General features: G+C 51.9%; 1 protein-coding gene across 2 annotated transcripts; it reads right to left on the bottom strand.

Moving 5' to 3' along the window:
- On the bottom strand, positions 1-10395 carry GNG10 (G protein subunit gamma 10). Of its 2 annotated transcripts, none has more exons than XM_051843225.3 (3): positions 10286-10395; positions 2500-2631; positions 1-911 (listed from the first exon to the last, which is right to left on the bottom strand). In XM_051843225.3, the coding sequence occupies exons 1-2, from the start codon at positions 10364-10366 to the stop codon at positions 2506-2508; spliced, it is 207 nt and encodes a 68-aa protein (XP_051699185.3). In that variant the 5' UTR covers positions 10367-10395; the 3' UTR covers positions 1-911; positions 2500-2505. The 2 variants fall into 2 exon arrangements, with proteins under 2 accessions (XP_051699185.3, XP_051699186.3); XM_051843226.3 differs by having other exon boundaries at positions 1-908.
- Positions 10396-12621: the final 2226 nt, after the last annotated feature.

Below are 12621 nucleotides of genomic sequence, written 5' to 3'. Positions count from 1 at the left end.
TTGCTGCCATAGAAAATGACTAATTAATCAGAAATTTTTATTCCCAAGCTCTTCAAACATTAAAGCACAAAGCATCCTAAAAGTGTCCCATGTTAACTCAAAGGCACATCATCAGAGTAGAACATTTGTGACGTGAAGAATTATTTTAGGTATTAATATTTTTACATTACTTTGTTTTTAATCATGTGCAACGCTCTGTGTGTAGGTCACATTTTAAACATTTTTTAAAGGCATTCTTTAAAAGTACAGCTACAACTACAAAGTAAGTGAACTTAACAAGACAAAGATCAAATCTTCTTCATACACAGAATGGGGCAACCTAATACCCAAGATAACGTTAACCTTGCCAAACAAGTTTCCTATGAAACATCTCCCACGTTTAGTGTTATAAGTGAAACAATTTTCTCCTTTAGAAAAATCAAGACATCATTTGATTAGTAAAACCTACTCTGCCCCCGAATTTTATCCTTTCTTATCTTTACTTAGTGGCTGTAAATTCATGAGAAAAAAATGTTATTATGGTATCAAAATCTTACAAATATTCATTTTTTAATAAACAAAAATGTTTTTCTCCCTAAAATGTAAATATTCAGTACATACAACACATTCCAGGTTTAGAAACACCACTCATTCACTCGCGGAAGGTGTGGGACTTGGTGTATTTGGTGGTAAGGGTTTTGTCTGTCTTACTATAAAGCACTTCACCATGCCAATCAGGCCATTGTCACTGGGCTCCTTTATCTGAGTAGAAACTCATTCCTTTCTGTGGGACTTTGGAGATGGGCCCAGGCCACAGGGAAGGTCTGAAACGTCTACAAGTCATTCGGCTGCAGGAAATGTCTTCTAGAGACTTGGAGGCAGTCATTCTTCACTTTGTGCTCGAAGGCATTGCTCGGCGAACTTCTTCCCTGCTGGAAAGAGAATCTGGTTGGTTTTCAGTTGAGTAAGATTTAGTCTGAAATTAAATATTCATCATCTCACAGGACACTTTAATATTCACCCAGGAGAAAATAACAGAGAAAAAAAAAAAAATCCAAACCATACCATGGGAGAAATGGCACCCATGAAAACGCTCTGTAAAAGAAAAATGCTATGCAAACACGAGAGTAGTATTTTAATGCCCATTTTCCATTAAAAGGTACAACTGTACCTGACAGTAGGATTACTTCCTTCTTTTAAATGTGAAAATTTTCCTCTTGGAAATATGTGAGAAAGGACACAAGATGATTACTTACTATACAAAACCACTTAGAAGACATATGCTCTTAACCTTTTAAAACAAAATAGTGCAGGGCCGACACTCTGGCAAACCAGGTTAAGCAGCCGCCTGGCTGCCGGCACCCGGATCAGAGCACAGCTGCTCTGCTTCCCATCCAGCGTCCTGCTGATGCGCCTGGGAAAGCAGCAGACGACGGCCTGAGTGCTCGGGCCCCTGCCGCCTCTGAAGGAGACCCAGACAGAGTTCCAGGCTCCTGGGTTTGGCCTAGCCCAGGCCCTAGCCGTTGGGGCCTTTGGGGAGTGAACCTGCAGATGGAAGCTCTCTTTGTCTTTCTTCTCTCCTTTTCTCCCTGTAACTCGTCAGAGAGAAATAAATATAATAAATCTTAAAAGAAAATAGTGAAAATGTGAATAAGACTTCAACACATGACATTTGAACCCATACAATACAATTTCTAAAATGCCACCAGAGAGGTGTTTTCATTTCAGTTATTTATTTATTTATTGAAAGGCAGAGTTAGACAATGAGAGAGAAAGACAGAGAGAAAGGTCTTCCTTCCTTTGGTTCACCCCTCAAACGGGCACCACAGCTGGAGCTACGCCAATCCGAAGCCAGGAGCCAGGTGTTTCTCCTGGTCTCCCATGCAGGTGTAGAGCCCAAGCACTTGGGCCATCCTCCACTGCCTTCCCAGGCCACAGCAGAGAGCTGGACTGGAAGAGGAGCAGCCGGGACTAGAACCCAGCGCCGCAGGTGGAGCATTAACCAAGTGAGCCACGGCACCAGCTCCTCATTTCAGTTATTTTAAGCTCTTCTAACCCTTGTCATGCTTTCTCTTCGGTAGTTACATTTCTTCTTCCATTACAACATAGAGGTATGCTCTGAAAGTCATCCGGAGAGAAATCACAACTGGTGGCAGGCACAGTGTCCCCCTCTGGGAGCTCTTTAGTCTCAAGAGCTCCGCCAAGTGGCAAATGACAACTCTGAGATGGCGGAAGAACAGAGAGGGTGGGATTCAGGTCACTACACTGCTCCCAGCCCCTTCAGTCACAGAGCTCAAGTACTGAAGGGTATCAGCCTCTCACAAATCAGCGCCGAAGACAACTGAGACCCTCCCGGTGAGATGTGTTCTGAGGGCTGGGTAGCTACAGACAAGAGGCACGCATCGGGGAGTCATACGTTTCGCGTGGTAGCTGTGCAGACCTCGGCTGCCCAAATCCTTTGGGAAACCCCGTGATGGACGGTGCCATGGCACCAAGATGACCCAGCGCGACATTACTTACCGGTGCTCAGAGCAAAGCACACGAGCGGGGCTCCCGGAAGGGGTTGCTTCCGGCTGGCACGCCCACCAGCAGCGCGTCCTTGCACGCGTTCTGCATGCAGTACTGCTGGAGTTCGGCGGCCGCCTGGGAGACCTGCAGCGAAGGCACGACAGGGTGACTCGGGGCTCGCGGCCACACCCACCCCGTCCTGAAAAGGCTCACACCACCTAACAGCAAGAGTGACCTCCACGTCTCTTTGCAGAGAGTTCGCCAATAACTGAATTCCGAGTGCGAAGATTATGATTTCTATGAACTTCAATTGAGGATTTTCTAAATTTCATTTCCTATTCAACAAAGGTTAAGAAAAACCTGGATCTTTGATCCATTTATAATACTAGTTTTTGAGACTCAACTGGTAAAGAAATAGCTCACTCTATTGTTCCCTTTACAAATTTTCAATTACGTAGAGCATGCATGATAAATATGCTTACCCAGTGAGCAGACTGTTTTAATAGTCACCAGGCTCAGCTTTATTCAGCCTGTTCCAAACAACCGCTAAGTTCTCCCATCACATTGCTGAGTGAGTTTAGCTTACTAATTAAGAATGCAGAGGCAGGTGTTTGCTGTAGGGGTTGAGACGCTGCTTCAGATGTCCGCATCCCATCCCCGACTCAGGGTCTGAGCCCCAGCTCCACCTCCAATTCCAGCTTCCTGCTGACGCTAGCACCATGGGAGGCAGCAGTGATGGCCAGCAGTTGGGTCCCCACCACCCATACAGGAGACCCAGGACTGAGCTCTCAGCTCCTGGCTTCAGCCCAGCCCAGCCCAGCCATGGCTGCCGCAGGCATTTAGAAGTGAACCAGTGGGTTGGAGGATCTGTCTCACCTGTCTCTGTCCTTCTCTGCTTTTCAAAAAATCAGTAAGTGCTAAATAAATAAATTCACGGGGCTGGCGCTGTGGCTCAGCGGGTTAACACCCTGGCCCAAAGCACCGGCATCCCATATGGGTGCCTGTTCTAGTCCCGGCTACTCCTCTTCCGATCCAGCTCTCTGCTATGGCCTGGGAAAGCAGTAGAGGATGGCCCAAGTCCTTGAGCCCCTGCACCCACATGGGAGACCTGGAGGAAGCTCCTGGCTCCTGGCTTCGGATCGGCTCAGCTCTGGCTGTTGTGGCCATCTGGGGAGTGAACCAGCAGATGGAAGACCTCTCTCTGTCTCTACCTTTCTCTGTAACTCTGCCTGTCAAATAAATAAATCTTTTTTTTAAAAATTAAATAAATAAATGCAGCCTAGAGGTACTGGGACTCCTATTCAGGTCTGTCAATGTCTGTGACCTAGGGCAAATGAGGCAACTTCTTGGTAAGTGTTTCCACATCCGTGAAATAGACTTAGTACCAGTATCTCCCTCGCTGGGCTGAGATGAGGACTAAGTGAGTCAACACACATAAAGCACTCACACCACATTGCTGGCAGATTGCAAACATGGCCACAATGTTTTACAGCTTCTCCCACCAAAAGGTAGAGTCTACCAACCCAGCCCCTCAATGTGGGCTGGCCTGTGCCTTGCTCTGACCAGTAGAACGTGGCAGAAATGAGGGGCAGGTTGCAATGTAGCCCCTTTGCAACTACTTCTCTTGCTGCAGCTCAGATCATCACTGGAAGAGCCCAGGCTGTCTACTAGAGGTCCTGTGAGGGAAACCCAGGTCAGCCACCAGGCCCTCGCCGCCAACCACCAGACACATCAGTGAGGCCATCTGGGACCATCTGGACACCTGCCAGCTGCCTGTCTCACTGCAGATGCAAAGATCAGCAGAACGGTACAGCTGAGCCTAGTTGTGCCGGTGTGAGTTAATAAATGCTCTAACGCACGAAGGTTTTGGGGTGGTTACGCAGCAAAAACTGATCCAACATTGTCATGCCTTTTCTTCTCATCCTCCATTTGATGACTATTTCTATTTGAAATGTTCCTCACTTTCCATTTTTCTTGCAATGAAAAGATGTTTTATATAGAAACTCACTCATATTGTACAAAAATAACTGTTCCAACTATTACTCAAGTATTACTATTTGCTTGTGTTAACTTTCTAAGCCTTCAGTACCTGGGAAATTAATTGCTTATGTTATAGTTGCTACCAAGTTCCTGGAGTGCTTTAGGAATTTTGAATGCATTTACATAATGTTTATATTATATAAACAAAGAATATTAGCAGAGTAATGTTTAAGCTTACTTTTTGCTTGACAGAAGCTCTTTCACATTAATTATAACTGGAATCAATTGTTACATATAAACTACGAATTCAAGAGTCATTAGAGGGTCTGGCATTGTGTAGCTGGTTAAGCCACCACCTGCAATGCCGGCTCTCTTCAAGTTCCAGTTGGTCCATTTTTGATCTAGCTCCAAGCTAATGCTCCTGGGAAGACAGCAGAGGACGGCCTGGGGCCCCCACCCCCATGTGGGAGACCTGGATGGAGTTCTGGCTCCGGGCCTCACACTGGCCCAGCCCTGGCTACTGCAGCCATTTGGGGAGTAACCAGCAGATGGAAGATTCTCTGTCTCTTTCTCTTCCTCTCACTGGAACTCTTCCTTTCAAATAAATAAATGTTTTTCAAAACAGTAATTAGAACCAATGTGCTCATGCTTACTATTTCTGCATCACAGGGAACAGGTGAGCTCCGCACACAAGGTGTAGAAGGAGACTGTCTCCCAGGACTCGTGACAAATGACACTAACTGGAGTCCCCGCTTAAAGGCCCCGGTCAAACAGTTCATGGAAAGGGACATGCAGAGAAAAGAAGAGTAGAAGTGGCATGATCAAGAGACAGAGACCCTGCACTGGGACAGTCCCCACCCAGGGCATCTGGCTTTGCTCGTGCCCAGGTTTACCCAGCAAATTCCGAGACGCTTCTCCAAAGGAGGAATTCTGGAAGGACACCAGGACTTCCGATCCTGGGAAGGGATGTCCGCCACTACACGCAGGGAATCGGGTAGCCTGGTTTATTTCCTTTTTTTTTTTTTTTTTTTTTGACAGGCAGAGTGGACAGTGAGAGAGAGATACAGAGAGAGAAAGGTCTTCCTTTGCTGTTGGTTCACCCTCCAATGGCCGCCGCGGCTGGTCTCTCTCTCCGCGACTGTGTGGAGTAGAGTACCCTCCCTGCCCTGAGAAAGTGATCAAGAAGTAAATCTCTCAGTGTCAAGCCACTGAGATTTCAGGAATTTTTTTTATTATAGCATCTATAATTTCTTTTTTTTTTTTTTTAATGACAGGCAGAGTGGACAGTGAGAGAGAGAGACAGAGAGAAAGGTCTTCCTTTTCTGTTGGTTCACCCTCCAATGGCCGCCGCAGCCAGTGCGCTGCGGCCGGCACACCGCGCTGATCCGATGGCAGGAGCCAGGTACTTCTCCTGGTCTCCCATGGGGTGCAGGGCCCAAGCACTTGGGCCATCCTCCACTGCACTCCCGGGCCACAGCAGAGGGCTGGCCTGGAAGAGGGGCAACCGGGACAGAATCCGGCGCCCCGACCGGGACTAGAACCCGGTGTGCCGGCGCCGCAAGGCGGAGGATTAGCCTAGTGAGCCGCGGCGCCGGCCTGGTTTATTTCCGGATAGCATTTCTGTCGAAGCGAAGACATCTCCGGACACGCTCCCCCAACACTGAGGCCCCAGACGAGGCCGACTCAGTCAGATCCAGAATGTTGTGACTCTGCAAGTGCTGCTGCAGAAAAGCCCTGCCAAGCACCCCAGACCACACTGCCGTGGGCATCCCCTAACACGTGTATTAGTTCATCATGAAATGTATGTCCTCTGACCTGGAGTCATCCCCTAGTCCTCTGGGTTTCAGTTTCATCACCCATAATGGTTTAAAATTTTATTTGAAAGGTAGAGAGAGGATGAGACACACACACACACACACAAAGAGAGAGAGAGAGAGAGAGAGAGAGAGAAGGAGCAAAACAGAGATTGATCTTCCATCGGCTGGTTCACTCTTTATATGGCTGCATTGGCCAGGGCTATGCCAGGCCAAAGCCAGGAGCCAGGAGCTTCTTCTGGGTCTCCCACGTGGGTGCAGAAACCCAAGCACTTGGGTCACCTTCTGTTGCCTTCCCAGGCACATTAACAGTGAGCTGGATCGGAAGTGGAGAAGCCAGGTCTTGAACCAGCGCCCATGCAAGATGCCAGCATCACAGGCACAGGCCTAACCTACTACACCACAACACTGGCCCCATAATTACTTATTTTTTTAAAAGATTTTTTAAAATTTATTTTAAAGACAGAGTTACAGAGAGAGGCAGATATATATAGAGACATCTTCCATCTGCTGGTTCTCTTCTCAAATGCCCACAACCGCAGAAGCTGAGCTGATTTGAAGCCAGGAGATTCTTTCGGGTCTCCCACGTGGGTGCAGGGGCTCAAGACCTCGGGTCATCTTCTGATGCTTTCCCAGGTACATTAGCAGGGAGCTGAATTGGAAGTGGAACAGCCAGAACTCAAACTGATGCCTATATGGGATGCCGGCGCTTCAGGTCAGGACACAGTGCCAACCCTCATAGTTACTTTTTAACATTATATCTTGGGCCCAGCACTGTGGTGTCCTGATTTCTCCTCTTCCAATCCAGCTCTCTGCATGGCCTGGGAAATCAGTGGCAGATGGCCCCAAGTCCTTGGGTCCCTGCACCCGCATGGGAGACCCGGAAGAAGCTCCTGGCTCCTGGCTTCAGATTGGCTCAGTTCCTGCCGTTGCCGCCATCTAGGGAGATAAACCAGCAGATGGTAGACCTCTCTCTCTGTGACTCTACCTCTCAAATAAATAAATAAAATCTTTAAAAAATGATTACACCTTTCTTTGAAAGACACAATGACACACAGAGAGATCTGCTGGTTCACTCCCCAAATTGCTGAAACAGCCAAGACCTGAGCCAGGCTGGAACCAGGAACTCCACCCTAGTCTCCCACATGGGTGGCAGGGGCCAAGGCTGCATCAGCAGTAAGCTGGATGGAAAGCAGAGGAGCTGGGACCTGACATGGGATGCCAGCAGGGCCACCACGATGCTGGCCCCCAGTGATCATTCTTTGAACGTAGATAATATCTTCCCTCATGGCTTTGCAGGGCAGCCAGGCGTTGGACTCATTTTCCTTCCACTTCAGGTCGCAAAATCATCTTACAAATTTAACAACCCTCCTTTCAGCTGCCTGACTTCTGCTCAAACAGCTCTCTCTTCCACACCCGTAGCTGCAGCCAACACCTGAAACCCTGCACTCTGAAACTTGACACTGCAGGTCCTGCTCCCTGAGCGGTCTCCCCCCATTCAGGTGCTGCTTCCTTTATCCTCTCATGCTGTGACCTCACTGGCATCACTAGGCCTCACCTCCACCCTGTTTGTTCCCTCCACCACCAGGGACAGGTTGTGTTCCTTCTCTGTCCAGCCTAACTTTAGCCTCTTTCTGGCGAGGCCTGCAAAGTCCTTGCCCTCCAATTCTACCTCTTTCTATCCAGCACATCCCCTCTGTAAACTCAGCGCGTGGGAAGCCAGTGGATGATGGCCCACGGACTCAGGCTGTGGGGGACACTGAATCCGGAGAGGCCTAGAGGAACTTCCTGAGCCTGCTACGAATTTGAAAACCTGACTTTAAGTTTCAAATCCCTGGTAGCGGAACACCCCAGCCCCAGGGCGCTTCTGCCTACGGATCATTAAGGTGGTACAATAGGAGTGGCTAGGACCCTTTTGCATCACAACACCCCACCCCTTGCCCACATCAGCTCATCTGCTCTGTACCATCCACTCTGTACCTCAGCTATGTACACACCTCCTTTTACAATAAAGTGAGACCCTGCTTCGACTGGGCTCCACACCGCGCCTGATTGTCCCCCAGGTTTGGGGAAGGCTGAGTGGCGGGTGGCACACTTCCCCTCCTCGGTCAAGGCAAGCTGCGGGCAGCCTGCCTAATTCTCTGGCGGTGGCGAGGAACAGTCACCGCATCAGGCCCCTGCCTCCCAGGTGAGAGACCAGAATGGAGTTCCTGGTCCTGCGGCCATCCAGGGGGAGTGAACCAACAGATGGAAGATCAAAATCAATCAATCTACCCCCTTCTGTCAATCTGCATTTCAAATAAATAAATCTTTCCCCAAATGTCAGCATACAAGTCTTTTCTCCCATTCCTGGAAACACGAATCCACACATACCCTCAGCTGCTTTCTTCCTGGCTCAGCAGGTACCTCTCCCACCCCAGGGTCTCCAGAGCTTGTACCGTGTCCCCTGTACCTTCAATTCCCCTCCAGCTAAAACTACAGGTCCTTCTTCTCTTCACCTAGAACTACAGGTCCTTCTTCTCGATCCAAAATATGACTTTTCATTTCCAAAATTAAAAACAATAATAGCTATCTCCTCTTTAAAGGAAAAGCCGCGGGGGGGGGGGGCGTTAAGCGAAACCAAAAACTGAAAACCCACCCTATTATAATCCAGATTCTGCGGCTTCGCTCCACGTCCCTGAAACCACTCGGCATTCTAGAACCCTCTCCTATCCCTCTGCCTTGTTTTATAATCATCAGGCCGCTCGTTATCTGAAATCAGTTTTTAACAGATTGGTTGGTCTGTCTGCAGTTTATCTCCCCCACTACAGTCCCTGCTCCCTAGAATCCCCGCAGACAGAGAAGGAAGGAGTACCCCAAAGGCACAACAGCGTCCCTTCTCACACACGTTCTGCACGCAAGGCTCTAGGGCCTAAACAGTGACCCAACAGGCGCTTTTTGGTGAACGAACTAGACCGTGAAGCTGTTGACTACGCCCCCAATTTTAAAGAAACCTTCATTTATTTTCATCTACTTGAAAAGCAGGGTGGGGGTGGGATACCCGGAGTCTCCATCCACTGGTTCACTCCCCAAAGCCGGCAACGGCCGTAACAGGGCCTGGCCAAGCCCGAAGCCTGGCACTCCATCTTGCTCTCCCGGGTGGACGGCAGGAACCCAGCCACTGGAGCCATCACGCAGGCTGCCTGGGCAGCAGGACAGACGCGAGATGCAGGCGTCCCCAGCCCCGCCGGGCCACAGGCCTGCGGCCTGCACAGCCCCCGCTCTGTGACTGTCCCTCCTCCCTGGCCTCGGTGGCCTTGCTGTCTCAGGCAACCTGTTCCTTCGCCACGGATGCGGCCGGCCCCTGGGTGCTCGCGCTGGTCTCTGCTCTTCATATAACGCGCATCTTCCATCCCGTACATGTCAAAGACCTCGTTCAGCCGTGGGCAGCGCCAGACCCCTCCTGGATACCCTCGCAAGGTCCACAGACCCGGCACTGCCCTCACCCTGTCCACAAAGCCGCTCCCTGGCCTGCCACGTGAGGCGACGGCAGCGCCATCGCCCCCGTCACCAGGCCAGAAACCCGAGCATCCCCCTCCTCCTCCCCGCCGCTCTCGCCCCTCAGCCACCGAGTCCTGTCCACTCGGGGGCCTTTTCAGCTCTGGACTCCTCGCTCCGGCCCCGGCCACCTCCAGGCCGCCGGCCTGCCGCCTCCCAGTCACTGTCCACGCAGACACAACCCAGGGCGAGCTTCCAGGAGTGGGAACGCCCCCGCGGCACTGGGTCCCGGGCCAGGCCCGCGAGACGGGCCCCGCCGCTGGGCCCACCAGGCCCGGCCCCCGCAGCCGGCCGGCCGGCCGCCCGCCCGCGGCCTCCCCGCCCAGCCCGCGCCGGGGCCGGGGTCGGCAGCCATTTCCGGCGGGGCCGCCGGCCTCCTCCCCCGCCGCGCGCCTCGGACGGGCGGGCGGGCGGGCGAGCGGACGCGTGCGGCCGTGCCCGGAAAGCGCGCTCCCGCGGGCCCGCACCTTGATCCTCTCCACGCCGGCCTCGAGCTTGAGCTGCTCCACCACGCGCTGCAGGGCGCTCACGCTGGCCCCGGAAGACATGGCGGCGGCGCTGGGCTCCGGCGGCGGCTGAGCGGGGCCGGGCCGGGCCGCGAGCTCCGAGCTGGGCGCCGCCCCGGGGCGGGGTAGCAGCGGCGCCCGCCCCGCCGCCCGAGTCCGCTGGGAGCCGCCCGCCAGTGACACTTCGGGGTCCGGAGCCGACTGGCGACGTGTTCGAGTCTCCGTGCCGCCTCTCCTGCGCTTGCAAGCCGAGGCGGGACCCACGGGGCGGCGCGGCGGGGGCCGCCAGGACGCCCCTTAGAGAACCGCGACTCGAAATCCGGGTGAAGACGACACCATCCCCGAGAGGGAGCGGAAGGATGGCCTTGTGGCGGTAGCGGCGGTTTCTGTGCTGCTGCACTCTTGGGTTTCCGGTGCACATTCCTTTGACACACCAGCTCGATAACATATGGAAGGCTTCTTGTCCCGCCCACCCCCCCCCCCCAGCCACCCAGACCCCACATAATGTGTCTCAGCTGTCTTCATCCTTGCACACCATTGTATCGTCAGAACCCACCTGAGTAATTAATACACAAAGGCTGGACATAGAGCTTGCACATCTGTGAAGTCCAGGGACGTTAGCGGACTGGATCACCAGAAATAGCAGTGTCAGGGCTAAGTGCTGGTCTCCTTCGAAGAAACAGATTTAGTTATTACCGTTACAGAGAGAATGTTCCATCCTCCGGTTCACTTTGCCAATAGCTGCAAGGGAGTGAACCACCCAGGCCAAGGTCACACCCCTCCCAGTGTCAGCCCTCACCCCCTGCCTCAAATTCCCACAGCACTGAAGGATCGATCACCCCAGCTCCAGGAGCTCCTGCCGGGATCATTAGGAAGGGCACCTGCCTCGCAGCTCCTCCCCCTGCCGAACCTCCCACAGCTGCTGGTTTCAGGACTCTCCAGTGTTTTTGTGCAGGAAGATCTCCAGCTGTGGGGAACACAAACTAAGACACCCACTCAACACAGACCAGAGAGGGAAGAGTGAGTCCCCAAGGGCAAAATCAGGATAATCAGGATGCTGACCACAGAAGGCGGCAAGGGGCAGGTTTTTGTTTTTGTTTTCCAAAACTCATCTGTAATGGCTGCACGGTAGTCCACTGCAGCTGGAGCATTTATCTACTATCCTACTGTCTTACATCACTATGATCTTAAATGTACAGCTTAAGACATAGCTGTGCCGGCGCCGCGCCTCAATAGGCTAATCCTCCATCCGCGGTGCTGGCACACCGGGTTCTAGTCCTGGTTGGGGCGCCGGATTCTGTCCCGGTTGCCCCTCTTCCAGGCCAGTCCTCTGCTATGGCACTGGAGTGCAGTGGAGGATGGCCCAAGTGCTTGGGCCCTGCACCTGCATGGGAGACCAGGAGAAGCATCTGGCTGCTGGCTTCGGATCAGCGCGGTGCAGTGGCCATTGGAGGGTGAACCAACGGCAAAGTAAGACCTTTCTCTCTTTCTCTCCCTCTCACTGTCCACTCTGCCTGTTAAAAAAAAAAAAAAAAAAAAAGACCTAGCTGTTACATTTCCTTAGAATCCATTCCTGAAAGTGGAAGTGATGAGTAAGAGCCCATTAACAGTTTTGTTACAATATCCTCCAGAGGGTGGTAGCAATTGATTTGCTGTCAGTCTGGAAGGCTATTAAAACTGCCTATTTCTGTGCACTTCCCAACTCCACACTGTGGTTCTTTACCCACGTGACAGATGAAAAATGGTACCTTCAGTTTTTCAAATGTCTTAACTGAGACAGGCGTCACAGCACAGGACAGCAGGGTAAGCCACCACTTGGAACACATGCATCCCAAATGAGAATGCTTGCTGGTTCCAGTCCAGGCTGCTCCACTTCCAATCCAGCTTCCTGCTAATGCAACCTGGGAGGCGGCACATGATGGCCTAAGAATTGGGTCCTTGCCACCCACGTGGGAGACCCAGATGGAGTTCTAGGCTTCTGGCTTTGGCCTGGCTGAGCCCTGGCTGTCCTGGGCATTTGGGGAGTGAACCAGCAGACAGAAGATTCAATCTCTCTCTGTGTTGTCCTGCCTTTCAGATAACACTTTTGAAATCTTTAAAAAGCTTAGCATCTTAACTGTTGAGGCTGAACACCACCTCTGTTCATTCTGTGAGCCAGATGTCCCGGCCCTTGGGGTGGTAAAGAGCTGTTCTCCAGTGACAAGGGCAGACCTGCACTCCCGAAAGCCTCTCCGGCAGCAAGCTGCCTCTCCGAGAACTCAGCATGGATTCTGGTGAGGAGCTGGAAGCACACGCAG

This window comes from Oryctolagus cuniculus, chromosome 1, assembly GCF_051225735.1.
Source record: "Oryctolagus cuniculus isolate XC-2025 breed Fujian yellow rabbit chromosome 1, ASM5122573v1, whole genome shotgun sequence".
NCBI lineage: Eukaryota > Metazoa > Chordata > Mammalia > Lagomorpha > Leporidae > Oryctolagus > Oryctolagus cuniculus.
This window is presented reverse-complemented; position numbering and strand designations above follow the sequence as displayed.